This window comes from Prunus persica, chromosome G3 (genome assembly GCF_000346465.2).
Source record: "Prunus persica cultivar Lovell chromosome G3, Prunus_persica_NCBIv2, whole genome shotgun sequence".
Taxonomy (NCBI): Eukaryota; Viridiplantae; Streptophyta; class Magnoliopsida; order Rosales; family Rosaceae; genus Prunus; species Prunus persica.
In genome coordinates this window covers 11,893,155-11,919,280 of record NC_034011.1, presented here as the reverse complement: position 1 = coordinate 11,919,280, position 26,126 = coordinate 11,893,155, and the positions used below count along the sequence as shown (strand labels likewise).

The 26,126-nt window shown below is 36.7% G+C and overlaps 1 protein-coding gene and 1 long non-coding RNA gene across 19 annotated transcripts; one reads left to right on the top strand and one right to left on the bottom strand.

Annotated features, from left to right (window-relative positions):
• Positions 579–3,689, bottom strand: LOC109948291. 18 transcript variants are annotated; one of them, XR_002270929.1, is made up of 5 exons: positions 3,419–3,689; positions 3,222–3,281; positions 1,714–2,847; positions 988–1,614; positions 579–831 (listed from the first exon to the last, which is right to left on the bottom strand). It is a non-coding gene; the product is annotated as an uncharacterized LOC109948291 (long non-coding RNA). The 18 variants fall into 18 exon arrangements; XR_002270924.1 differs by having other exon boundaries at positions 1,714–2,732; positions 3,222–3,336; positions 3,419–3,681; XR_002270916.1 differs by having other exon boundaries at positions 988–1,477; positions 1,556–1,614; positions 1,714–2,732; positions 3,222–3,680.
• On the top strand, positions 12,479–17,466 carry LOC18780971 (OPA3-like protein). Its single transcript, XM_007212102.2, has 4 exons — positions 12,479–12,863; positions 14,077–14,211; positions 16,192–16,278; positions 16,911–17,466. The coding sequence occupies exons 1-4, from the start codon at positions 12,735–12,737 to the stop codon at positions 17,070–17,072; spliced, it is 513 nt and encodes a 170-aa protein (XP_007212164.1). The 5' UTR covers positions 12,479–12,734; the 3' UTR covers positions 17,073–17,466.

Genomic DNA, 26,126 nt, shown 5'->3' with positions numbered 1-26,126 from the left:
TATTTAACCGGTCACTCACTATTAAGCAATGTTTTTATGCATTCTACTAAGTTTTTTTGCACATGGATTAGAACCTTTTGAACATACAATTAATTATGAAGGATTTATCATTAGTGAGAGATTCTATGTTCCATAATTGTGCAAAGATAATTATTATTGCATGACCAAAATGCAAATAGGACTACTTTGATTGTCAATTGCATTACTGGAATGCAAATTACACTACCTGTTTGTCAATTACATTGACAAAACACATTATATTTACATTTTCAATTAATTGTGCATAGATAATGGCAATTGCTCGACTTGAATGCAAATAGTACTACTTTATTTGTCAATTGCACGACTAGAATGCAAATGGCACTACCTGTTTGTCAATTGCATTGACAAATCACATATTGTACATACTTTCTCAAAATTGAAATGACTGTCAATAACATGGCAATATGCATACAGTAATCTGAAAATACAACTTCATGGTATAATGCCCATTCACAATGCTAATGGGATGATTTTTTCAATTGGCACATAAACTATGATATAATAGTCAAATTTACTTTAAAAGCTTATTCTCAATGGTACTACATCAAAGCTAACATAAACTTCATTCATGTAATTGAAAGTATTGTTCAATACATTCACTTTACATAACCAATAATTATAAATCTAAAATCTAAAGTCATTATGTATAAAAATAAAAATAAAAATAAAAAATAAATAAATAAAAAGAATCTCCAGATACAATGAAAATATTACAAATGCAAGTAGCCAAATAAATAGACTCCAAAATAGTATATTAGTCTTGTACTTGGCCTAATTCTTTACCCCAACCTGAAAAACAATTCACCAAATATAATATATATATATATATATCCTCATGCATCACTAAAATAAATAAATAAAATCTCCAACCATTCACCAAAATGAAAGACAAAGACAGAGAGATAAATCTGAAGAAAAAACAAAAAACAAAAAGCAAAATTTTACCCATATCAGATGCTGGGAAAGGTGGATAGGCTGCTAGTTGGAATACCTGCAAATCCAAAATCAAAATCAAAACAATACCTAACTGGAAAACATAATCAAAACCAATTTCAAATTAAGAAGCCCATGAAGAAGAGTGAGTCACTTTCCCATGAAGAAGATTTTGAAGTCATGTAAATTAGGACTCTTCATATGCATGGTACCCTTGACTGCAGTGAAGTTTCATGTTCAGTGGGTTGGGAAGTCCAGTAAACAGGAAAACATACAAGCCAAATAAAACAATAGTTATAGATAACTACCCACAGGTCAATTATTGGGTGTTGTCTAAAGTCAAATGTCGCATATTGCAAAGACAAGGCATTAAGAAAATCATTCATAAAAAGGAAAGAAACTACCTACTAAAACTCTGAAAGTAAGAGAAAGAAAATAACCAGAAGGCACGTGCCCCTTTTCTGCCCGTTCCTTCTCTGCACGTCTCTTTTCTAGATCAACCCTACACAAGCAACAAAAAGCAACTACATTATGAAAACCATCACAAAGACCACATCAATAGAATAGAAGTTAGAACTACCTTTGTAAAGGCCTGCAACTATCTCAGAGACCACAACAACCTCCACTATATTTTTTCTACTATGACCATGATTAAAAGTTTATATCAGTTGTTGAGCTTTCCGTTACATAAACAAAATTAAATGCAACAGAAACAACACTTAAAGCAAGAATATTTACCTAAGAACAGAAATCAAAGTACACACATTTCAAATCCAAATTACCTAGTCTTTGCTTTGAGGCCGGAGGAAACAAAATTCCCTACAATACAGGGGAAAGATTAATGGTATTTCAGTGGAAAGAATTGATGAATCAAAATTGCCTACAATACAAAAGCAAATATGATAAAATAGCACTGCAATCATTGTCAAACTTTCAATTTGGCAAATACTAGTTTAGATCATAACTCCATGGCTTGAAGCAGCTTAGAAGCATTTTCAATCATAACCATAATTAAAGTTTTTTGAAAATTTAGTAACATGCCAACTAAAAGCATAAAAATGAAATATATAAATAAAAAAACCAAGAACTAGCAGCAGTTATAAATTTTGAGGGATGTACGATGAAGATTACCCAGGAAGAAGCAGCTTCTGTAAATCTACACATCAACTAATGGCTAGCAGAGAAACATAAATTTAAAAAAAAAAATCAACCCAACGCAGAATCATAATGCCTACCCACCAACAAATTAAACCAGAAACTAAAAAAACAAAACATACTAAGGAATTGAACCCAATTTCCTTTTGTTTTTTCAAACACAACCAATAGAGAGAAAAAGTAGTCTTATCTGCACAAGACAAAACAATATGGGATGCTTGACCCGACTGTCATCCCAATACGGATTGATTGACTCTGAAGATAATCGGTTGAATAGTAGACATCTCTTTACTTTTTATCTATCCTGATTCCTGATTGATGTTCCATCATACGAAGTTATCATCTCTCTCCCTTTGGTTCCTGCTTTTTCATATCTATATGCTTGGATTGAATGTCTGTCACTAGCCAACAATAGTTCTTCTTCTTATATGTGTCTTAAGTTAGCTGAGCATTCACTGATTTCATGTAATGCAGATATAGCCTTAAAGTTGAATGTGGAGCATTATCTAATCGCCACAAATCCGGGACTCCAGATGCTTGCTTTTTCTTTGCTGATAATCTTGTAGTTATTGATCACTACTCCAACAATGTTTATGCACTGTCTATAGACGAAGGATGCACAAGTAAGACACCACAGTAGGATGATACAGAACAAAAGCTTCTCAGCTTGAAAACTTCTGCTACTACGGAGGGAGAGGAGCCAAACACACTAAGGAACTGAACCCAATATATAGATATAAAAGAAAATTAAGAGCAATACATTCCAATAAATGAGGAAAGAACAAACACCGTAATTAACTTGTCAGGGTAGTTAAAGCACAAGTGAAAAAAAAGCTTTGAAGAGCAATACATTCCAATAAATGAGCTCCAAACTTATCAATATTCAAATATTAACAAATCAAATAAATTAGACTCACCAAATATCCAAAAAATCAAAAACTATCAATCCATCAATGTCTCAACCACCTTGACAGCCTTAATTTAATAGAAAAAATAATCTACCTCAACCTCCAATTCAATTTCGAAGCCCTAAGTCAACAAGCCTAATTTAAAAGAAAAAAACCCTAAATTCAAAGGAAGAGGATGCTTACCTTAAACTGATATGAGAGAGGAATTGAGGAAAGAATATGACGCCGCCGACCCTGTCTCGTCTACGTCGTCACAGAAGGAGGAGAGCCCGTGGAAGGATTCAAAATTAGACAGAGACTGAGAAAAGAGGAGGCAGTGCGGCTCTGTTCATAGAGAGATGTAAGGAGATAGAAGAATGAGAATAAGGACACTGACTTACTTGAGAGGAGAGGAGATGTGGTTGTTGGTGCTGTGTCATTGTCACAGAAGGAGGAAAGGAGCAGCTGTAGAAAGAATCGAAATCAGAGGAAGAGAAAAATGAGAGGAGCGGCTCTGAAATGTCTTTGACTGAAGGAGAGAGCAATTGTTTTTATTTTATTTATTTTACCTATAGCAACAAGTTAACCGGTAACCAACAAGCAACGGTGTGGATTACTTCACATGCCCAAACTACTCATCCAACGATCATAAGAAGTGGCGCATCCATGCGCCAAGTGCACCGTAGAATTTTCCATGTTATGGATGAGGTGGTTGTTTTTTATTGGGCCCCCATTAGTCCTGCCAAGTTTTGTAATTTTGACGTCATGATGTAACGGGCCACGAGCCATATAAGGCACTTGAATCAAAATTATTAATGAATAGGTTTTTTTTTTCTCCCCCAAAAAAGTATGAGCAAATCTTAAAAGTGCTACCAGCCCCAAAACCCCAACCAAATGGATAGTCTGCCTAAGACTAAATAAAACATTGCAAAACTATAATTAATAGGGCTTGAATGTTACTTTAGGAAACGTATATGCAAACAATAAAGTGACAAGTCCATACATAATGATATAAATAGAAAACAATCAAATAGAAAACAATCTAAGGATGTTAGATTCACGATGACAAGATCCGCCCTAAATTCCCCCTCAGAATCCACGACGAGCCCTGCTTCCCGTCTGGCATCTAACCAATGCCGGACCCACTTTACTAAAAAGCCCTTTAGCCCTAATTTAAACTTATAAAGACTCGACTTCTATAGAAATTTCAGCATAACCTACCCTGTAAGTGGGACGCTTCCCAATTTGCAGTACCTGCAAACAAGTGCCAGAACAACCTGAGGCATGCACAACAATTAAGACTATTCAAGTGGGCTTCATGCGCTCCACCCAAAGTCAAAATGAGCAAGTAGAAAAACTAAAGATTAAGTTTACAGCCCGAGAAAAAGGAAAGTAGAGAAAGATAGGAGAAATTCCTACAATGCGGACGGACGGTGGCGATGCCTCAACGTTGTGGTCTCGACCTCGGATATCTAGAACTTGGGGGTGCAACACAGAAAACGTGAGTGGATGAAAACAAAGCGTTAAACATAAATGATATTCAACATAAATCAGCCCCTCCGTTTAGAAAATAATGCTAAAACACTATGCAACAAAATCCTTTTGTATACATACATATATAATGTTTGATACTTGAAAATAATTCAATTCAATATATTCAATTCAAACATTTAATCCTTATTATAAAACCGTATAATCGAAACCTCCAAAGTAATCCCTTTAATATGAAATATAATCATCAAAACCCAAAATCCTTTTCCCCGCAACCATACCCTTGCAAAAATACAATATGCCAAGTAATTTCCAAATACCCAATCTCAATTCCGAAGTTCATTTCAAACTTTCATACTTGTGTAGAGTACTATGAATGCACATGCTCAAGAAACCTCAACCTAGAAATCAATCCACACATATATCCATATATATATATATGTAATCACTGCACCATCAACAAGTACCGGGGAAACAATCCAACACTGGGATTGTTTGACTAGACTACATGCAGAATCCTCAATAGACATGTGACTAGGGACGAGCAGTCTAACTGGGGGACTATTGCTCCCTAAACACGCACGGCAGAATCCTCAATACACGTGCGGCTGAAAATAAGTCTAACACATTCAGATAGCCATGTCAAGGGCTCTAAAGTACACCTCGTCAAGGGTGCCCGAGTCTTGACACACCTCCAAAGAGTTACCGTGTGTCGAATGTGTCCAAGTATCCATTGTATCCAAAGGGAGGTACATGTAATGGTGCAGTCCAGAATTCCAATTTCCAAAAATATGTTTCCAAATAACATAAATATATATATAATAAAATAACACCCATTCGATTTTAATAATATTCAAAACATTATATTCATATAGTTAGGAGATATAACAACCTCCAAAAATCCCATAAGACAACAATAATAAAATCCAATACAACATATTTGAAATTCCAAAGCCAAATAAACCAATCGCATAACCTCATTAATCGAAAATAAATTTATGCAAGCAATTCCATATTTGAAAAACAATTATCATTTAAAAACAAATGTCCACTCAGAACAAGTCCAATGCAACTCAACCTTGAGAGGGTCCCTTCCTCTAGAGTTTGCGAAGTATGGGTACCTAGATCGAGAGAATAAACGTACTTAATTAATAAAAGTGTCCAACCACAATCTTTAATTCAAAATCCTAATTCCAGAGACTCTAAGTGTGTGCACGAATTTTAAGAAGGTGTATAGGGTTATTCTAGTACTTCCTGAAGGATGAGACGGTCTCGGAAGACTCATGGTCAACTGAGCAGTCAAACTTTCCATATTAGTCAACCAGCCCACAACTTCCGATTTCCAATCCAAAAGTTTCTAAACGATCCTAGAGGTACAGGAAACAACATATTTGAAAATGGAATCAATTGAACCCGGATATCGCATAGTAGGGGCAATATCCTTTCGATAGTCAAACAGTAACCAAATTCAAATTCGAGCATACCGTCGTGCTCAGGACGACGTGGGGAACATTTGAAGAGGAAATGGGCAGTCATAAAGTCGCTCACGGGCCGCTACCCCATACGGGCAGCAGTGGGTGTCTTGAGAAATTTCCGACGACAGAAAATCTCCAAATCTCTTGTCAAGCCCTATATCAACGTGTTCATACTAACAAGGGGATAAGTTGTGTTCTTGGACCTTAGCCAAAAAAGTAACTGAAGTGACTCGAAACACGGCCAAACTGTCAGCCTAAAATGGTTATTGTGATTGACTTCTAAAACTCCAAAATTGGTCCAAACCACTTACAAAAACAGCTTGAGCACGGAAAAAGGATGAAGAACCATACCTCACTCGATGAAAATGGTGGCTAGAGTCTTTGGAAATGGCGTCGGAACCTTCGAAAATCGCCGACACTTCCAGACGTTCTAGCCAAATTCTTGGTTTTTTGTGCTGGGAAAAAGGGTGGGTTAGATAGATAGAGTACGTTGATACAAAACTTTTAGGACTAGTCTCATAAAAAACGGTTGCCGGATGGCGACGAAATCACCGGTCACAGTCTAGAGTCGCTTGGAGAGAGAGAGAGAGAGAGAGAGAGAGAGAGAGAGAGAGAGAGAGAGAGAGAGAGAGAGAGAGAGAGAGAATGAGAGAATGAGAGAAAAGGTTGTCCCATTTCTTTTTAAAATCTGACTTCACAAAAATTATGGTTGTGCCACTACACTTCCGGAGATCATAACTTATTCGTTTTAAATTGAAATTGAGCATGTCGCCTGTCTACGAACTTGTATTGACGAGCTCTACACAATGGTACTACTCAAATCCCAAAAATCCTTCAGAAACAAAAAGTGACTAAAGTGCCCCTACCTCCCAAGGGCAAAAATGTAATTGCTCAATTAAATAATTAAATAAAAATAATTTGCTGGGTCAGGGTGTTACACACGAGATCTTTCCATCATGATATATCATATCCTAAAAAGTTCATAGTTATAGGATCACCAATTAGACAATGGTGATCCACAAAGACTGGTACACACTATGTATGCTTAATTGAGAGGATGGCTAGTCTGAAGTCATTTGTGTAGACACACTGAGACAAGTGTGTAGGTGCTCAATAAAGATAGAGTTCACTGAACGCGATCAAACTAAGAATTCTTTGTATGTTATATTAACTCACAAAGGTCAAACAAGTAATTCTATGTTGCGATAATGCAAATTAGTCCTCACACCTAAGACATCACAGTTCTCTTATGGATGAGTTGTTTGTCTTTGAGAACACCATACAGTCACATCAAAACATATGACTTAAAGGTGCTCGTCGAGATATCCGGCAAGTTCACAGAGGCATGTGAATATACAACAAGGAATCTCTACTCTTAATAAGAAGAGAGAATACTCTAGAGATAGGATTCGTTGAATCTTTGGCCAAAGTATAGGATGAGAATTGAAACAAGAATGTTTGGAATCACATCCAAGTGAATCATAAAACCTAGAAATGTCATATTAGGGATTTGACACGTGTTAACCGTATCCCAACAAAGTGACATAGAGTATTGTATTAGAGAAAGACCGAATTGCATTGCAATCACAAACTGACTCGGTTCTCCAATGAATTCTATTTACCTTGGGACCCATGACATACTGCTAAGTGTCAATCATGGTTTGTGGAAGCCCTGTAAGGCCTGATTATAATTAGCCTTCACCAATATGGAGAATTGTGTAGAGGAATATAATTCATACTCCATTTAGAAGAAATCAAACTTACCCACTACCTCGCTAATTAGAACATATAAGATCACAAATCGAAAAGGAGTGGATTGAGAATTGGTAGAGAGAAAGAGATTTTGTTGGCTTGGTAAAAGTCAATTTCAAATCAAGGTGAAAGTCAAAGGTCAATCGTTGATCGGACACTTGATATGGTCAACAAAAGTTGACTAGGATCAATACTTGTGAGACAAATTAATGACTTAATTAATTAAATTATTAAGTAAATTAAACTAATTAGAATAGTTTAATTTAATCAATTAAAGTTATAGAACATTAATTGGGACCCACATAACTTACGGAATAAATTATTAGACCATAGGACTTTAGACACATGTGACACATTAAAGAATAAATGTGAAGGACCAAGATGGCCCAAAAGTAGGCTACAATAAGCAAGATGCAGCACACATGTGGAAGTGAGTTCACATGTGTTACATAAGTGGGGTCTATATATTAGAAGTCATGGCAACATTTCATATAAGGGTTTCATGTTGGAAATTTGGAAGAGAAGAAATATCACCCCTTTCTCTCAACACCCTCTTGGCAAGCCACTTTGGTAAGGGCTAGCACTCTTTTGCTCTTTCAAGTTATCATTCTCTCATCTCATCCAACCTTAGTGAAGAGCTTTGGAGAGATGCGCACTATTGTACCAATTGAAGAGGCGTAGTGGAGAATTAATAAGAGAGAGACCAAGCACATTACTTGAATACCTTGTTAGGGTTCAAGATTCGCTCCAAGGGTAACTACTTCTTTATCTCTTTCTTTAAAAGTAATTTTAGAGAGTCAAAGGTGCAATTTTTTGTAAACCTAAAAAGATTTGGGACTAATAAGTGTGTATGAATTTCTAGTTTTTATTCTTGCTTCCGCTACTTTGTATTTGATATATATATATATATATATATTAGATAATTCAATTGTGCCGTTGTGTAGAGCACGTCGAAACGAGTCCGTAGACACGTAGTAGACTCAAATCGGAGTTGTAAGGAATAAATGGCAATCAAAAGAAATTCAGTGGCATAACCGTAAATATTTCTAAGTTCAGTTTTTTTAAAACTCATATTTCTTCTCTTTGGGCAGTTGGGACGAGCCAACTTCAAATGGTGATTTCTCCCAACTCCGGCCACCAATTCAAGCAAGGCCGGTCCCGTTAGAACCACCACACTTCCCTCTTCCAGTCTCAGCCTATCTCAGCCTCGATCCACTGTCGTGATAGCCGAAAATAGACAGGAAACAGGGCGGTTTGGACAGTTTTGATGGAATTTCGTTCGGACACCTCCGGCCACCATTTTCTTTGAATTTGGTATGCTTTTATATCTTTCAATGTGTTCTAGTTGATGGTTGGGTAGGATTTGATCAATTTATAGCGTAGGCAACTCGATTTGTAACCCAAAATTTGGCCGAATTTCGGGATGAGATTCCGGCCACTTTCAGTCATTTTTCGAGGTAGGCACAAGAACAAAAGTGTCTCCAAATGAGGTTTTACACCTAGGGTAGGAAGTTTGGCCCTTAATTTTGAGATTTTCCGGCGAAGCATTATAGAAAAAGGGCATTTTGTCTAGATGCGATCCCCTTGATGTCACGAGCGCGTAGGTGTGCTCGGATTCCAATTTGGTTATCGTTTGATCGTCAATCGGATTTCTCCTATTGCACTTTTTCGGGTTCGATAGGTTTGAACCGTTGGATAGTCTTGAATTTAATATATGTTGATCTAGGCACTCCTAGAATCATGTAGGAATGCACGGATTGCGAATTGGAGCCCCGGATGTTCCGATTTAATAACTTGAAGTTGTGTTTTACAATAACCATCCAATGGTGCGATCGCGAGCGATCCGGCCATTTGATCGCGACCAAACTTGCAAGGTGTGTCTCCTAAACCTTGTGGAACCCATAGGAAATTTCGGATCGGAAAACGAAGGTCGGGGGCCACGTGGGCCCGTTTGACCAAGCTTGGGTAGTTTAACCCTTGGTTGACCGTGAGTCTTCCGTGGTAGTTTCACCTTTCTAGGAAGATTAAAGTGACCTTATTGACGAGTCTTGACTGTTAGTTGAGATAAGTTGATTAAATGGGATTATGAGATTAATTTATCGCTTGAAACTGGGGGAAATGGGAGTTGAGTATTTTGGGTTTATATGGGAAGTTATTTGATTATATTATGTAAAAAGTACATACTTCCCATACGTGGTGTTGGATTTTTCTGCGTATGGAGAGATTATGTGGTTATTAGATCTCACGTGGCGTTAGATTTTTCGGCGTGAGACAGACCCCATATGTGGCGTTGGATTTTCTGGCGTATGAGGAGATTATGTGGTTATTAGGTCTCATATGGCGTTGGATTTTCCGATGCGAGACAGACCCCATACGTGGCGTTGAATTTTCTGGCGTATGGGGAAATTATGTGGTCATTAGGTCTCACAGGGCGTTGGATTTTCTGGCGTGAGACAGACCCTATATGTGGCGTTGGATTTTCCGGCGTATAGGGAGATTATGTGATTATTAGGTCTCACATGACGTTGGATTTTCATGCATGAGACAGACCCCATACATGGCGTTGAAGTTTCCTGTGTATGGGGAGATTATATGATTATTAGGTCTCACGTGGCGTTAGATTTTCCAGCATGAGACAGACCCATACATGGCGTTGGATTTTCTGGCATAAGACAAACCTCATAGGTAGCATTGGATTTTCCGGCGTGTGAGACAGACCCCATACGTGGCGTTGGATTTTTCAACGTATGGGGAGATTATGTGATTATTAGGGAGATGAATTATAAAATAACAGGGAGATGAATTAAGGATTGTTATACTATGTTGGGAAAGAAAGAGGTTTGAAAAAGATTAGGTTTGGTAGGTTGTGATTTAAAGAAAACGGAAAGGGATAAATTCTAGAGTCCTTCTTTTTGTATTGCTGTAATGGATTGTATGTGGTTGGAATCGGGATTTTTGTTGAAATAACTACGTGCGGCTTGATCCCTTAGAAAGGGTATGTAGGCAGCCTAGGGTAGTGCCTAGGTGCAGCCGCAGGCTAAAATTTACTTGGGTGGTTTTATTGAGATTGGTTCCGACCTTGTCGTTGGTCTTGAAACTTGGTTGAAACCGAGGTGTGATTGAATAGTTGTTTCTACTCCCATTTGGCTAAGAGAGGGTTGTGCAAATGTGTTCGGGTCAAACAGGTATAAAACTCGTTTTGGAATGTTGTACGATTTAGGCTGAGGCCTTAAACTATTTGCGATTAGGTTAGGAGGTTCGAATCTCGCATGTTGGATATTTGGGAAAGTTAAAGATGTAAATTGCATTTGGCATTCATAAGTATGTTTGAGTTTATTAGTTGCCTTGTTTATTGTATTATTTGACTTAAGAGCTTTGTTGGAAGTTTTATTCCCGATTATTTGAAGGCCGAAGGCCATCTATGTGAATTGCATGTTGTTATATTGCGTGTACTGCCTGTTGGGATATTAAATTGTGAACTTTGTACAGGTTGAAATTTGGGGAATGTTCAATTTATAGGGGAGACTTTGCCAAAATTTTGGTAGAACGTCTCGGTCTTTAGTAAGTGGATCCGACAATCTGTGTGATGTCGGAATTTCCACAGGATTCGTCTCAGGTTTCGAGGAATTCGGGGCGGGTCCTGTCATAAAGTTAGCTAAATGGAGAAATCTTTGGCTTTCATTTTGATATGTCATCATACTAGAGTTGGATAGAGGGATCTCCGACATTTGAAACCACTTCACTTTCTGAAATTTACTCTAGCTACCTCTTAAATATATGTCATTTGGTTGTTTTATATACTCTTGTAGATTAATTTATTTTCCCGCCTTTGCATATTTAAGCTTATCATTATTCAGACCCAAGATAAGGGTTTAGGCCCGAATAGGGCTTTATTAGTCCTAAAGTAAGTGCATGTCCGGGCTTGAACTACATTGTTTGCCCCGAATTGGTTGAATCTTGACCTAGTCTAGGGTCATCTCGGGCCCAAGCTAGGTTTTTTAACCCAAACGAGGGAGCATTAACCACAACTTTAGTTTCCTTATTGTTTGATTAGGTACTGTTCGTATCTATTAAACTAGCAACGCACGAGTGAAAGAATATTGAAGCCCTCTTGATTGAGGCATAGAAAAGAACTCATCCAAGCCAATACCTCCGTTGGAGTACAATGGCTTGATCGAAAGTCCAAAACAAGCGCGAATCCACCAAACAGACACCCTACATCACATATACTAGGTCTATTGAACTGGTCTCATACCCAATAGTGCCACGCCTACGCAATCCGCGGTCAACTCAAGACAAGCAAGTCATCAGGGCCCAACTCGAGCTCGCCCATTCTTGTCAACCTGAACCAACTTTCAATTTTGTCCAAAAGTTGAAAGAATCCTCTCGCGAGCCAGAAATCCAATCGGGACATTGGTGTTTATCCAACAATATTTACACTCTCTAAAGCAACTCAACCCGGAGGAGAAAGAGTGTCGAAAAAGGGACCAACACTATTATGTAGTAATTTAATAGGGTATAATTCTTATTTTCCTTAAATTATGAATTTGTCTTCAATATTGACGGAAATTTGGTTGAACTTTGAAAGACTTGATGGTAAGGGGTAGATTGCTATTATGTAGTTCATGTCTTTATTTTCCGATAAAATAATTTGGGGGTCAATTCTCAACCGGGTGAGAGTTCACCAGGGGAAAACGGCAGTGTACTTTTTCGCATTTGTATATCGTGTCCTTCCCTGATTAGCCCGAAATACCACAACCCTTGTCGAAATTACAAATTGACCCGCAAAACTCTTTCGCAGCTCTGCCAGAAATGGAAGTGATGACGCTCCACTGACGAATTGTCACCCACTAAGCAGCGTCGACATTTTTCCTTTTTCTCTCCAAATTAGAATTCCATCATTCCGCACAAGTCCATGACTCAAAAGCTTCAGTTCTTAGTCCCATAGCCTTCGAAGCACACAAATTCACCACTCCAAAACAGAAATAGGCAGAGAGTTATGGTCCTTCCAGCGGTAAAGTTAGCAACCCTTGCCCTCAAAACCATCTCCAAACCCATTGCTAATCGGCTCAAGCGAGAGGCTGGCTTGCACCCGCGATTTAGGCAGTTCATCGTTAACATTGCCCAGGTTCTCTATTTTTCTCTTTTACCAGCATTTTCTGTTTTCGTTCGCTTTATTTTTAAGCTATTTTATTAAATGGGTTTGCCTTAAACCTGATTTTCCTGCGTGGGTTCTCCCTGTTTTCTCTCGTATTCGCTTGGTGTTGGGCCTTTCATCTTTTGTGCTCATTTGGGACTGCAAACATTAATTTTTCATTTTGTGCCATCTCCATGGTCACTTTTGGGGCGAGTTCTTTGATATTTTCAAATTGTATATTAAAAATTGATATTTTTTGTTTGTTTTTGTTTTGGCGTTTTGGGTGTCGTTGCTTGGTTCTAGCTTTGCCATAGTATGACATTTTGCATAAATTATGCATGTCTAGTAAATTATGGGGAGTGGGGCATTTTAGATGACATTAAGCTGCAATAAGTTCTTGATTACTATTACTAATGGATAAACTTTTTAAGTATTTAAAGTCGTTTGTGATCTGTATGGGTAAAAGAAATGATCATGATTATGCTGCAGTATGCCATTCCCATTCGTAAACGGTTTGTTACCCTCGGAATTTGGATGCTGCATTTTCAATAGATCATATTTGGTTCATATACTTGTTGAATTTCTCACATGCAATCTGTAGCCATTTCTAATTTCTGTATGTATATTGACTATATTCTTGAGCTTTTTCTTCCATAGCTGGTGGAAGTTCTACTTTTTCTTTCACTGCCAGTGGGAAATTGCACTCCCAGATAGTTTCCCCTTTAAATTATTTTAGTAGTTGCCATCTTTGTTTATTTTCTCCATTGAGTTCTATTTCCATAACAAGTCCACAGTTGCTTTTAATTTATGGTTTCTGGCTGCTACTTTCTTGGGCCATGTGTACCACATGTCCTGTGGTGTTCATGTTTTAATTGATTCATGTTATTATCCGCTAGTTCATGTTTCATCCACCTTCCTATCCAATGTCTGCTTTTTGATGGATACATGTCATACTTTGATTCTTATGTTCTTCATTTAGGTTATGCAGTTTGTGTTTAGCTCCAACCCCACCGGTCAACCTATAATCAACCACAAATAAATAAAAGTTATAAATGTCCAGTTTGTATAGAAATTATCTAGTGTTCAGCAGTTTCTTGATTTGGTTAACACTTGTTTTTTTTTAATACATAATTCCTCTCTAGTTATATGCACTTATATTTTACATAATTATATATGTTTTTTTCCCATTTTGATATTGAATCAGGCAAATCATCGATTTACAACAAATGTGCAAAGACGGATTTATGGTCATGCAACTGATGTTGCAATACGCCCACTGAACGAGGAGAAAGCTGTCCAAGCTGCTGCAGATCTTCTCGGGGAGCTCTTTGTGTTCACGGTACTATGAACTCTCATTTTTATCCCTAGTCTAAGAATGTTATAAAGATGTAACCGGCTTACTGAATTACAAATGATAAGTATATTGTTTTGCATTTCTTACAGGTAAAACATAGGCATACCAGTAGTTTACAATCAATGAACGTAAACTTAAAATAAACTCAATTATGTAATCAAACAACAAATCTGAAGTGCTGGTAACCTAAGAGAACAAAGCCTCACAAACAGATCTTTAATCTCCAAAATCGAACTTTCTTCTCCCCAAAAGACACATCTATTAGTAGTCTGCCTGCTGTTTGACCGAAGACTATTCCTTTTTCATTAAGTTGTCCAAGGTTAGAATTCACCCCAAAGCTGTGGTCCAAAACAAAGAAAACCACACAGGGCCTTTGTGCACCAAGCTGCCGAACAACCAAAAGCTGCAGTTCAGATCCAAGGTTCCCACCAATGCCATATAATAGGATTTGGCATCAAACACTCCTCTCCAATTGAACCTATGTACCGTTACATCCCTCCTTTCATTTTTTTAAAAATCAACTTTAGGACATGAAATGCACAACCTCGTGCAACTCAACATCATTAAAATGAGTCAAAAAAATAATTTTTTCTGCAAAGATCACGAAAAATTGAGTTTTTTTTAGAACTTTTTTAGTCCAGTATCTTCCGCAATCTTAAATGACACATGCTCTGAAAACTTAGCGCAGAACATCAAATGCACCCCATAAGAAATTCCTCTAGAATCCTTTGCAAATGAACTTGGTATGGTAAATTTGTTTAAAATTGACACTTGTAATTAGTGTTACCAATTTACACTTTGACAAATAGTCTTTGCCAACCAGTGAATGTCTGTTCAAACTGCTGAATAATACACAATTTAAACAGAGAAAGTCTTAAAGGAGACCTGAAGGCAAGCCCAAATAGCTCATAACAAGGGAGCCAGCTGTACTCACGCGTATTATGGGCATGGACATGTTTCTTTGCCTATAAGTGCCTTAGATTTGGCTAGATGGTCTTTGACCAAATAATTTTGAAGATTCGGCTAGATGGTCTTTGACCAAATAATTTTGAACTTGGTCACTGTTTAATTTTCTGGGGTCATAATGCATGCAGATCAATTCAAGAAAGTAAGAATCTTCCCCATAAAATTCAATCTGGTGTGCTTCATGTGCATAATTTTTTTACTAAATACTTGCCAGTAGTGCATGAATTGTATGCACTGGTACTACACTGCAATATTTACGACCTATTGGGGATTGCTTTTAGAAGTGCTAAAAGAGTTTCAGATTCTCAAAAGCCCTTTTGACAGTGTTCGGAGAAATAGTTAAAAGTGCTTCGTTTTTAGAAGAATAGTTAAAAGTGCACCTGATAGGTGCTTCCTTAATGAAGCACTTTCAAGTGCATTTTCAGGAAGTAATTGGATTTTTAATAAAAGATTACTCTGCTTCTAGAAAAAAGGCGACCAAGAAAAAGTGCTTCATCAGAAGCAGTCCCAAATATGTCTTTATAAAGTTACAATTGTCCTCCACCTATGTGACCCACTAGTTGCTTCAGTTGTACACTATTCCATAGTTCACGGAGCCCTATTACATGGTGAAATGCCAAACCTCTTGTGGGTTACATTTTGAAATTCCATTGCTTGTGGCAAATGCTAAAGCAGCATAATTCGTCAGAAAACCAGACTAATGTTGCTCATTAGAGTATTACAAGTCGATGAGTAACCTCAGATTACCTTTGTTCACTGTAAAGCCACATTATGTACAAGTTCTTGTCATGGGATTGCTGTGGAATTAATACTATGATATGCGATTAATACTTTCTCTCCGGCTGATAGACCACACCATACGTTTCGTTGTTCATCCAGCTGTTTCTTATTCTTCCCTTTCAATTTAAGAGAAAGGAACTTTGAAGATATCCTTGCACAAAGTTGGGTTTAGGAGATTTTTAATTATATAAGTTATGAATCATTATTGTATCTCTTTAGGTTGGAGGCGCTGCAGTTATTTTTGAAGTGCAAAGAAGCTCAAGATCAGAAGCAAGAAAGGAGGAGCTACGTAGACAGGAATTAGAGGTAAGCACTCATACTATTGTAGCATAAGGAAACAGCCATGGTTGCATCTAGTTGTAGTATCTTTGTTGCTTAGTTTACCTTTCAAAATTTTCACTACTCTTTCTCTATGTTCATGCTGCCTTACATTGAGTAAGTTTTGCATCACACTACATAAAAAACTGAACTATAAACAATCTATTTGACATTCTAAATCGTTGTGTTATCTCTTCATATTTACGCTAGAACTTCTTGAGGTTTTTGGTGTTTTCACAAAACCTCCAAGGTTTCAAAAATTACACTAACATCCCCTAAGGTTTCAAATTGTTTTCACATCCTTCTGTTAAGTTTCCATCCAAAAATTGTTGATGTCATAAAAAAATTTCTCCAAACAACAAATTTAACCTCAAAGATTAAATTGCACACACCCCTGAGGTCTATCTGTATTTTCATGTAACCCTGTCAGGTTTGCAAATTCATAAAAGAGAAAAAAAAAATAAACATCATGACAATTATATACATAAATATTTGCTCAATGAAATAAATAAATTATTTTTTAAAACATCACAATCAATTGTTTGTGAATATATGTATTTCTTTGAAGATAATAACACCATGCCCCACATTTCACTTACAACTGTTGTTTATTGTTCTAGGCAATGAGACAAAGAGATGAAGATTTAGCAAGAGAAGTTGAGCTGCTGAAGAAAAAACTTGAAGAGCTGGAACAACTTGCCAAAGGACGAGGAATTGCCGGATATTTCAACTTCAGGAATGCTCAAGGCCCTGAGAATGAAAAGGCTAAAATCCCAGTTTGATCACAGCAAAAATGAATCCCAGTTTGATCACAGCAAAAATGAAGTACAGCACGTAGTATTACTGTAAGAACCAACCCAGCCTGATTTATACTTACTCATTCTCTTCCGGAATGGCTTGGCCGGTTGTATTTGCATGTATTTCGCAAACCTTTGAGGACAATTTTTGCAGAAAATCAGCAAGATCCACAAGACTGAAGTCCTTCAACTAAGGGCAATGATACTTACAAGGCAAGCTCACACAAATCTGATTTATATCTCACACTGCAAAGATAGCATTTCAGGATTTAGTGATATTATTTGTGGACTCATCTGAGACTAGTAAAGTACTTGTGACTTTGATACGACTACGAGCCATACAATTAAAAACCTTCAGTCACTCTTTTTGGGCTTTAAAGCATTATTCATCCAATTGGTCGATTTGCTGTTTTGAAACACAAGCCATGTAAGAGCTATTCCACCGTTGCAGCCCAGCCCGAGGCGAGGGCAGAAAAAAAAAAATTTTCGTTCCACCGCGCAGCCCAGGCCCGGGTTTGGTGTGGGACCCACCAACTCGGGCCAGCCCGAAGGCGAGACCAGCCCCAGGTCCAACTCGCGTTTGCTGACGTTAGCACTCGCGTCACGCTGACGTCAGCCAACGGTAAAAAAATTTGAACCAGCGCGCGCTGACGTCAGCGCGACGCCAGCTCCAACGGTACGCTGCCACGTGTCGCCTCCCCAGCCTTCCGATCTGCTTCTCCAAATTAATCCAACGGCTGAGGCTTTTTGGGCAATAAAAATATGAAAAAAAATCGTAAATTTTTTTAAAAAATTCTAAAAAATTCTGATATTTTTTTTTCTATAAATACCTATCAATACCCTTCACTTTCAACACCAATACTCTTACATTTCATTATACTTCTACTATTATTCACTCTTTTTACTCAACATTTTCTTCTTTTTCATTTAGCATTTTGATTTTATATTTTTATGGCTTCTTCTATCGAAACCGGAGGGGCTTGGAGCACCATGGAAGATGTTTCCTTGTGTGAGGCTTGGCTCCAAATTTGTCATTGTCCCGTGTCCGGCAATGAGATGAAATTTTTTCATATGTGGAAAAAAATTCATGCCGAATTTTGTGAAAAAATTCCGGGGTCTACTCGTACGGAGATGGCATTATCCAGTAGGTGGAAAATCCTGAATAAAGAGTTGGGAAAATGGAGAGCTGCCCTAGCAAAAGCGATGGACAACTATAGAAGCGGGGAAAATCGTACTAACGAGGTAAGTATTTTATAATTTTTGTTTTATTAAGTTTAATCTCCTAATATATATATTTTGTTAATATTGCTTGCATTTTCAATATTTTGTTCATATTTCTTGCATTTTCATTATTATTTTTTTTGTTACTTGCATATCCAATATATTTTAAATATTTATTGCATTTTCATTTTTTTTGTTAAATAGATTATACAAGCACAAATGTGGTTCGGTGCAACTGGGGGTGGCAAAAAAAATTTCACCCATCATGAATGTTGGGAGGTGGTCAAATATTGCAAACGCTTCATAATTATTCCAACGGGTCCCGACGTTGTATTAAACGAGACGCCACTCCGTGATTCAATGGCATCGGATTCACCTCTTGATTCTCCTATGAGTCAAGACTCACCCATGGAAAAGGAGTCGAGGCCCATTGGCCGAAAGGCCGCGAAGGCAAAGAAAGTGGGTAATTCAAGCAATCATAATTCAAAGTTTTTGGAGGAAATTGCAAGGCAAAATGGCCTAAGAATTGAAATGGAGCAAAAATGCCATGATAACGAGTTGACCCTTCAAGCTGAGTATGCACGAGAAAGGGAGTATGTGCGTAAAAAAGATATAGACAAGACGGATCGGGAAACCATGGCCATGGATACAAGTCATATGTCCCCTGAAACAAAACAATTTTGGAAGCTAGAACGAAGGGATGTTATGAGAAGAAGACTTTTCCGGGATGATGGGCCTAGCAACACGGATTGGTTAAATGATGGAAACCATTAAATTTGTTAGCCTACCTTTTATGTATTTGTATTTTTCATGTTTTCTTTTAAAGTTGTTGTAATTCATGTATTTTATTTTAGTAGTAGTAATTCGTAATGACTTGTATTAGATTTCGTTATTTAATAAACAAAGTATTCAATAAATTACCTTTTTATTCAATATATTCCATACTTCAAACAAAACAAAATAAAAATTAAAAAAAAACTACAAACAAGGCACAATAATAATAACAAACCACAACCAAAGCATAATAAATAAAAATACAACACAACCAAACCATAAACCAAAGCATAATAAATAAAAATACAACACAACCAAACCATAAACCAAAGCATAATAAATAAAAATACAACACAACAAAACCATAACTAAATAAAACATAACCAAAGCATCTATGCTCCATCATTCTTCTTCATTGCCTTTCACCGCCCATAGATGCTCCATCAAGTGAACTTGACGCATTTCATGAATATACGAAGATTGCATCTTTGTATATCGATCTATCATTCGGGTCATCAAATGACCATCCCTCACCAACGGTTCCGGCTCAAATGGTTCTCCACTTGGCCCCATGGGCCTTTCATAAATCCGTGTCAAAACCGTGTTCATTGGATCCGGTTCATACACCTCTAAAGCATCATAATCATACTCATCCTCCACAATCATATTATGGAGGATGATGCAAGTCATCATAATGCTTCTGAGGATCTCCTCATCAAACATACGGGCCGCACCTCGAATAATCAACCACCGAGCTTGAAGGATACCAAAACACCTTTCGACATCTTTCCTGTATCCCTCTTGATAGGTAGCAAATAATTTTTGCTTCTGGGATCGGGGATTCGGAATAGATTTGACAAAAGTGGTCCACCTCGGGTAGATGCCGTCAGCTAGATAATACCCCGACTGGTACACTGTATTATTGACTTGATAGGTGATATTGGGGCCCTGGCCTCTCAATACATCGTTGAAGACCGGGGATTGACCCAGCATGTTGAGATCATTTTGGGATCCTGCAACTCCAAAGAAGGCATGTCAAACCCATGTGTCGAAGCCAGCAACGGCTTCAAGGATGATACTTTTTTGGCCTTTTCTATTTCCGTAATCACCTTGCCAGGCAGTTGGGCAATTCTTCCATTGCCAGTGCATGCAGTCGATGCTACCAATCATTCCTGGAAATCCTCGAGCTTCGGCTTTTTGTAGAAGCCGTTGGAGGTCCCTGGGAGTAGGTCTACGCAAGTAGTCCCTAGTATACAGAGTTTCAACTGCTTGACAAAATCTTACCAAAGCCTCCAACGTAGTGGACTTCCCCATCCGGGCAATCTCATCCACCTGATCAGCAGATGCTCCATACGCCAATATTCGTATAACAGCTGTAAGCTTTTGCTCCGAAAGAAGCCCCAAAATCCCAGTAGCATCACACTTTTGAACAAAGTATGCATCATAATTGCAAATATCATGCATGACTTTATTGAACAAATGAGGTTGCATTCTAAATCGCCTTCGAAAATCAACATCAGAGTACAAAGAAGTTGGGATAAAATAATCTTCCAAAAGATTCTTACCCCGAGAATGCCTATGTCTTTCCACATTCCGGCGGCGGCCGACTTGTGAACCACGGCGGCGACCTTGGTTCTCTTCATCTTGCAAAGCCACTGCTATGAGAACTTGCTCATCGACTTGTCTCTGCAACTCATTGATTTCATCTGCTCTACGGTTTCTCTCATTTGTTTCTCGCTCTTGCCTCTCCAAGCATCTCCTAAATTCTTCCATTGAGAATGAATGAAGTATGAAATCTAAACTCTGAGAAATGAAAATATAGAAAGATGTGGTGTGAGAGGTATGAGCTGAGCCACTGGTTTTATAGAAAAATTTGGCAAGATAGACATGCCACGTGGCTTGATTTTATTGGATGAAAATCTTATCTGAAATTTGAAATTCATCCGAAATTTGAACCCTAATTTGTATGAAATTTGAATTTTGAAATTCATCCGAAATTTGAACCCAAATTTATCTGAATTTTGAATTTTGAAATTCATTCAAAATTTGAACCCAAAAATTTATCTGAAATTTGAATTTTGAAATTCATTCGAAATTTGAATCCAAAAATCTTATCCGGAAATTTTATCTGATTATGAATAGTCTTGACACGTAGGAATCCGGAAATCTTATCTGAAAATATTACCCAAATTAATTATTTTCATTAAAAAATAGGGGGAAAAACAAAAAAATGAATAGTAATTGCCCTTAGCCATGGCAATGGGTGGAAACACAAAATACTATTTGCAAGGGCAACCACTATTCACGTGAATAGTGGTTGCCCTAGCTCCACCCTTGCCATGGCTAAGGACAAATGGGTGGAATTGCTCTAAGGAACGTGAAGTTTGAGTCTCTCTGCTTTACCTTTGTTCGACAAGGAAAAGATGTTCAATTATTTCTTTGAGGGACAATAAATTTTAAATAAATAAATTGACAACTTCCCACTCATACTTTATACACATCCTGATATACCACATTCGTCAACTTCTGGCAACTTTTATTTTGAAATTCATCCGAGCATTTGTGTCCATTTTCCATCCAAATAAAATCTAAAAATAATGATCAATAACAAACCATTTATACCCTTTTAATTCAGAAATTCACTATTTTTATTGTTTGAAAAAGAAAATATTATAAAAATAAAAAAAATAATAAACCAAAATGTTTATTTATGTCATTATGTTACAAATTAAGGAGCCTTAGTGATATACCCCAAATAGAGGCTGAAATTATAAAAAAAACTATACATGAAATGCACTTTAGAAACATACTCAAAAATCATTTAATACATACAAAATGAGTGTTGAATTTTCTATAAATTACATGACTACCACTAACTAACTTAAAAGAAGCCCAATACAAAAAACACAAAAAAAAAACACTCAAAACAAGCCCAGCCCAGATTTTTTTTTTTTTATAAAAAAAATCCAAACTTAAGTATAAAAAATATAAATAAAAACACGAAAATCAAGGGCATGCCCACATGACCCTTCCTTCTCCATCGAACCTCTGCAAACCATGTCATAAAAGTACATTGTTAATAACATGTCATAGAAAAATATTGTTAATACCATTTCATACAAAAACATTATTAATACCATTTCATACCAAAAATATATATATATTTAATACCATTTCTTACAAAAAGATATTGTTAATACCATTTTATACAAATAGAACATTGTTAATACCATTTCGTACAAAAAACCATTGTTAATACCATTTCATATATATATAAAAAATTCAAAAAAGCCCAGCAAGACATCCAATATACTTTGCAGAAACCACCTCCAATTGTCTACAGTTTCACTAGATACAATTGCAAAGGCAAAAGGAAATACCTCTACAAGTATATAAAAAAAAAAAAGTACACTATTAATACCATGTCTTAGAACTATCTTCCTAGTAAAAATCACAGGATATCATAAACTTCAAGTGCACAATTATATATAGAGTAAAATATAGAGCATGCTTTGTTACTGAAAATATGTTAATACTATGTCATAGAAATCAACTTAGTTGCAGGGTATGAATAGTTGTTATACTGTTCATACCACTTACTAGAAGTTAACAACTACATCATTTCATTTGCATAATCGGTACGATAAAAGTGTATAACTCCATACCACTCAAAATCAATTACATCATTTCATTTGCATAATTAATTGACCATTCATCACTCCACATACCATAAATATTTGCAAGGGCAACCACTATTCACGTGAATAGTGGTTGCCCTAGCTCCACCCTTGCCATGGCTAAGGGCAAATGAGTGGAGTTGCTCTAAGGAACGTGAAGTTTGAGTCTCTCTGCTTTACCTTTGTTCGACAAGGAAAAGATGTTCAATTATTTCTTTGAGGGACAATAAATTTTAAATAAATAAATTGACAACTTCCCACTCATACTTTATACACATCCTGATATACCACATTCGTCAACTTCTGGCAACTTTTATTTTGAAATTCATCCGAGCATTTGTGTCCATTTTCCATCCAAATAAAATCTAAAAATAATGATCAATAACAAACCATTTATACCCTTTTAATTCAGAAATTCACTATTTTTATTGTTTGAAAAAGAAAATATTATAAAAATAAAAAAATAATAAACCAAAATGTTTATTTATGTCATTATGTTACAAATTAGGGAGCCTTAGTGATATACCCCAAATAGAGGCTGAAATTATAAAAAAAACTATACATGAAATGCACTTTAGAAACATACTCAAAAATCATTTAATACATACAAAATGAGTGTTGAATTTTCTATAAATTACATGACTACCACTAACTAACTTAAAAGAAGCCCAATACAAAAAACACAAAAAAAAAACACTCAAAACAAGCCCAGCCCAGATTTTTTTTTTATAAAAAAAATCCAAACTTAAGTATAAAAAATATAAATAAAAACACGAAAATCAAGGGCATGCCCACATGACCCTTCCTTCTCCATCGAACCTCTGCAAACCATGTCATAAAAGTACATTGTTAATAACATGTCATAGAAAAATATTGTTAATACCATTTCATACAAAAACATTATTAATACCATTTCATACCAAAAATATATATATTTTTAATACCATTTCTTACAAAAAGATATTGTTAATACCATTTTATACAAATAGAACATTGTTAATACCATTTCGTACAAAAAATCATTGTTAATACCATTTCATATATATATAAAAAATTCAAAAAAGCCCAGCAAGACATCCAATATACTTTGCAGAAACCACCTCCAATTGTCTACAGTTTCACTAGATACAATTGCAAAGGCAAAAGGAAATACCTCTACAAGTATATAAAAAAAAAAAAAAGTACACTATTAATACCATGTCTTAGAACTATCTTCCTAGTAAAAATCACAGGATATCGTAAACTTCAAGTGCACAATTATATATAGAGTAAAATATAGAGCATGCTTTGTTACTGAAAATATGTTAATACTATGTCATAGAAATCAACTTAGTTGCAGGATATGAACAGTTGTTATACTGTTCATACCACTTACTAGAAGTTAACAACTACATCATTTCATTTGCATAATCGGTACGATAAAAGTGTATAACTCCATACCACTCAAAATCAATTACATCATTTCATTTGCATAATTAATTGACCATTCATCACTCCACATACCATAAACATTGAAATGACAGTATTTTTTTTAATAAATATTGAGCAATCTAAGACAATCATCAACCAGGATGCATATTCGTTAGAAATTAGGAAGGCAAAGAGCATGAAATGCAATAGTTAATACTAGCAGCATATACGGCTTCAACTTCAGCTAATGTGACAACATCAATCATCATCAATAAAGTAAGGAGCAAGGGCAAAACAAGGCAATGCAATAGCATCTCAATTATGACTATGAACTAGAAAGGAAGGAGGTCTACTGACTGACGGTTGAGACAGAAGAGCTGATGAGCTGAGCAATGATATCGGATTCATGGTGAACTGGACTCTGGAGCAGTTAGTGAAGTGAATGCTCGCAGCCATATCCTCATCCGCCACCTCTGCAATTGTAAACTCCTTTACCACCATTGCCGCTTCCACAAAACTGGGCCCCGTTGACGGTAATGTTACGGCCGTCAAGGTTCTGGTTGTTCATGCCTTCGATTGGGTCCCTCATGACCTTCTTTTTGTTGAAGGTGACGAAGCTGAAGTCGAAGCCCTTGGACCTCTCGGTCTCACGGTCGTTGATGATTTGGAAACACAAAAAGAAACCAAATCAAATCAGATTCGTCCATCAAAACAAAAACGCCGGATTATAATCAAACAAATACACAATAATAAACAAAAATGATCTCACCGAAGATCAAGAAGCAGAGAGAGAATTGTTCACTCGTTTTGTTTTACTCTTGTGGTGGAAGGGTAAAGTTCCCCACTGCCTTGGAAATCATTGACTGGTCAACAAGTCAGCTTTCTTTGGTGTGTGAGCGTGCCACTGTTAGTAATAAAAATCCTAACAGACTTCTTAAAAATGGATAATGTGCGCCCCAAGTTACTGATTTCTAAACAAGTGATTGTGAATTTGGGTGAGAAATATCTCCCAAATAAGTTCTTTTCTTACCTCAGACTGGTGAGGACTTCGCAAATTATCACAGTACAAGATTGGTAGTTCTGGCCAGAATAAATGATAATAAAGAGGACTGTTTTTTAGGCAGAACTACCCTTTACAAGTTTTGGAAGGAAAAAATCAACTCTAGAAAGATAAAAAGAAAGTTGGAATTCTATTTCTGCTGGATGGAAGCTTCTGATCGGGGCTGAATTAGATAAGTCTGTGCTTGACTGAACTATCAACAGCTTTAATTGCTAAGCTTCAGCTGTAAATCGATGCCAAAGTGTGAGTTTGGCAGAGTTTTAATCTATTTCGAGCCCTGGAAGGCTTCTTGAGTAGGCAGAATTGCGATCTCTTCTGGCTGAAGGAGGCAGAAATGGCTGGATTTGATGTTTAATGAGCTGGAACTGCACTGTTGTACATGTTCTGCTTGGTCAGGGTTCTCCATAAATTTGTTAAGGTTTTCATATTTGTGAAAAACTCAAACTCTGTTTGTTTTGGCTTTTGCTAAACCAAATTTGTAACGAGAGAAGTCTTGTTTTGAATGACTTTTCTCTAAGTATGAGCTTTGAAATTCTAGGGGGGGGGGGGGGGGGAGAGAGAGAGAGAGAGAGAGAGAGAGAGAGAGAGAGAGAGAGAGAGCTTTTGATTGCTCCAGTTTGTTTGAAGGTTCTTAGTGATCAAGTGATCATTTTGAGTTTTTGCCTTTGGCTGATTTTTGGTTGTTTTTCTTTGTTCTCACCCTCTCCTATATTTATGAGAAATGTTTTGGAGTAGAGTTTTTTGATTTAAAAAATGGGCGGCAGATAAAAAGATCTTTCATTTTTTAAATGCAAGAAAAAAGGGGTTTTATCAATTCTGGTAGATAAGCTCTCAGTAGTCAATTCTCATGGCTATCACTTCCCTGTTTTTCTTGAAAGAAAATCCAATCCTCTTTTC

What these genes read in the sequence shown, in the direction of transcription:
- LOC18780971 (XM_007212102.2), top strand. Translation starts at nt 12,735, where the DNA reads ATGGTCCTTCCAGCGGTAAAGTTAGCAACCCTTGCCCTCAAAACCATC. An exon ending in TCATCGTTAACATTGCCCAG is followed by an intron (nt 12,864 to 14,076) that starts GTTCTCTATTTT and finishes ATATTGAATCAG; the next exon opens with GCAAATCATCGATTTACAAC. An exon ending in TACGTAGACAGGAATTAGAG is followed by an intron (nt 16,279 to 16,910) that starts GTAAGCACTCAT and finishes TTATTGTTCTAG; the next exon opens with GCAATGAGACAAAGAGATGA.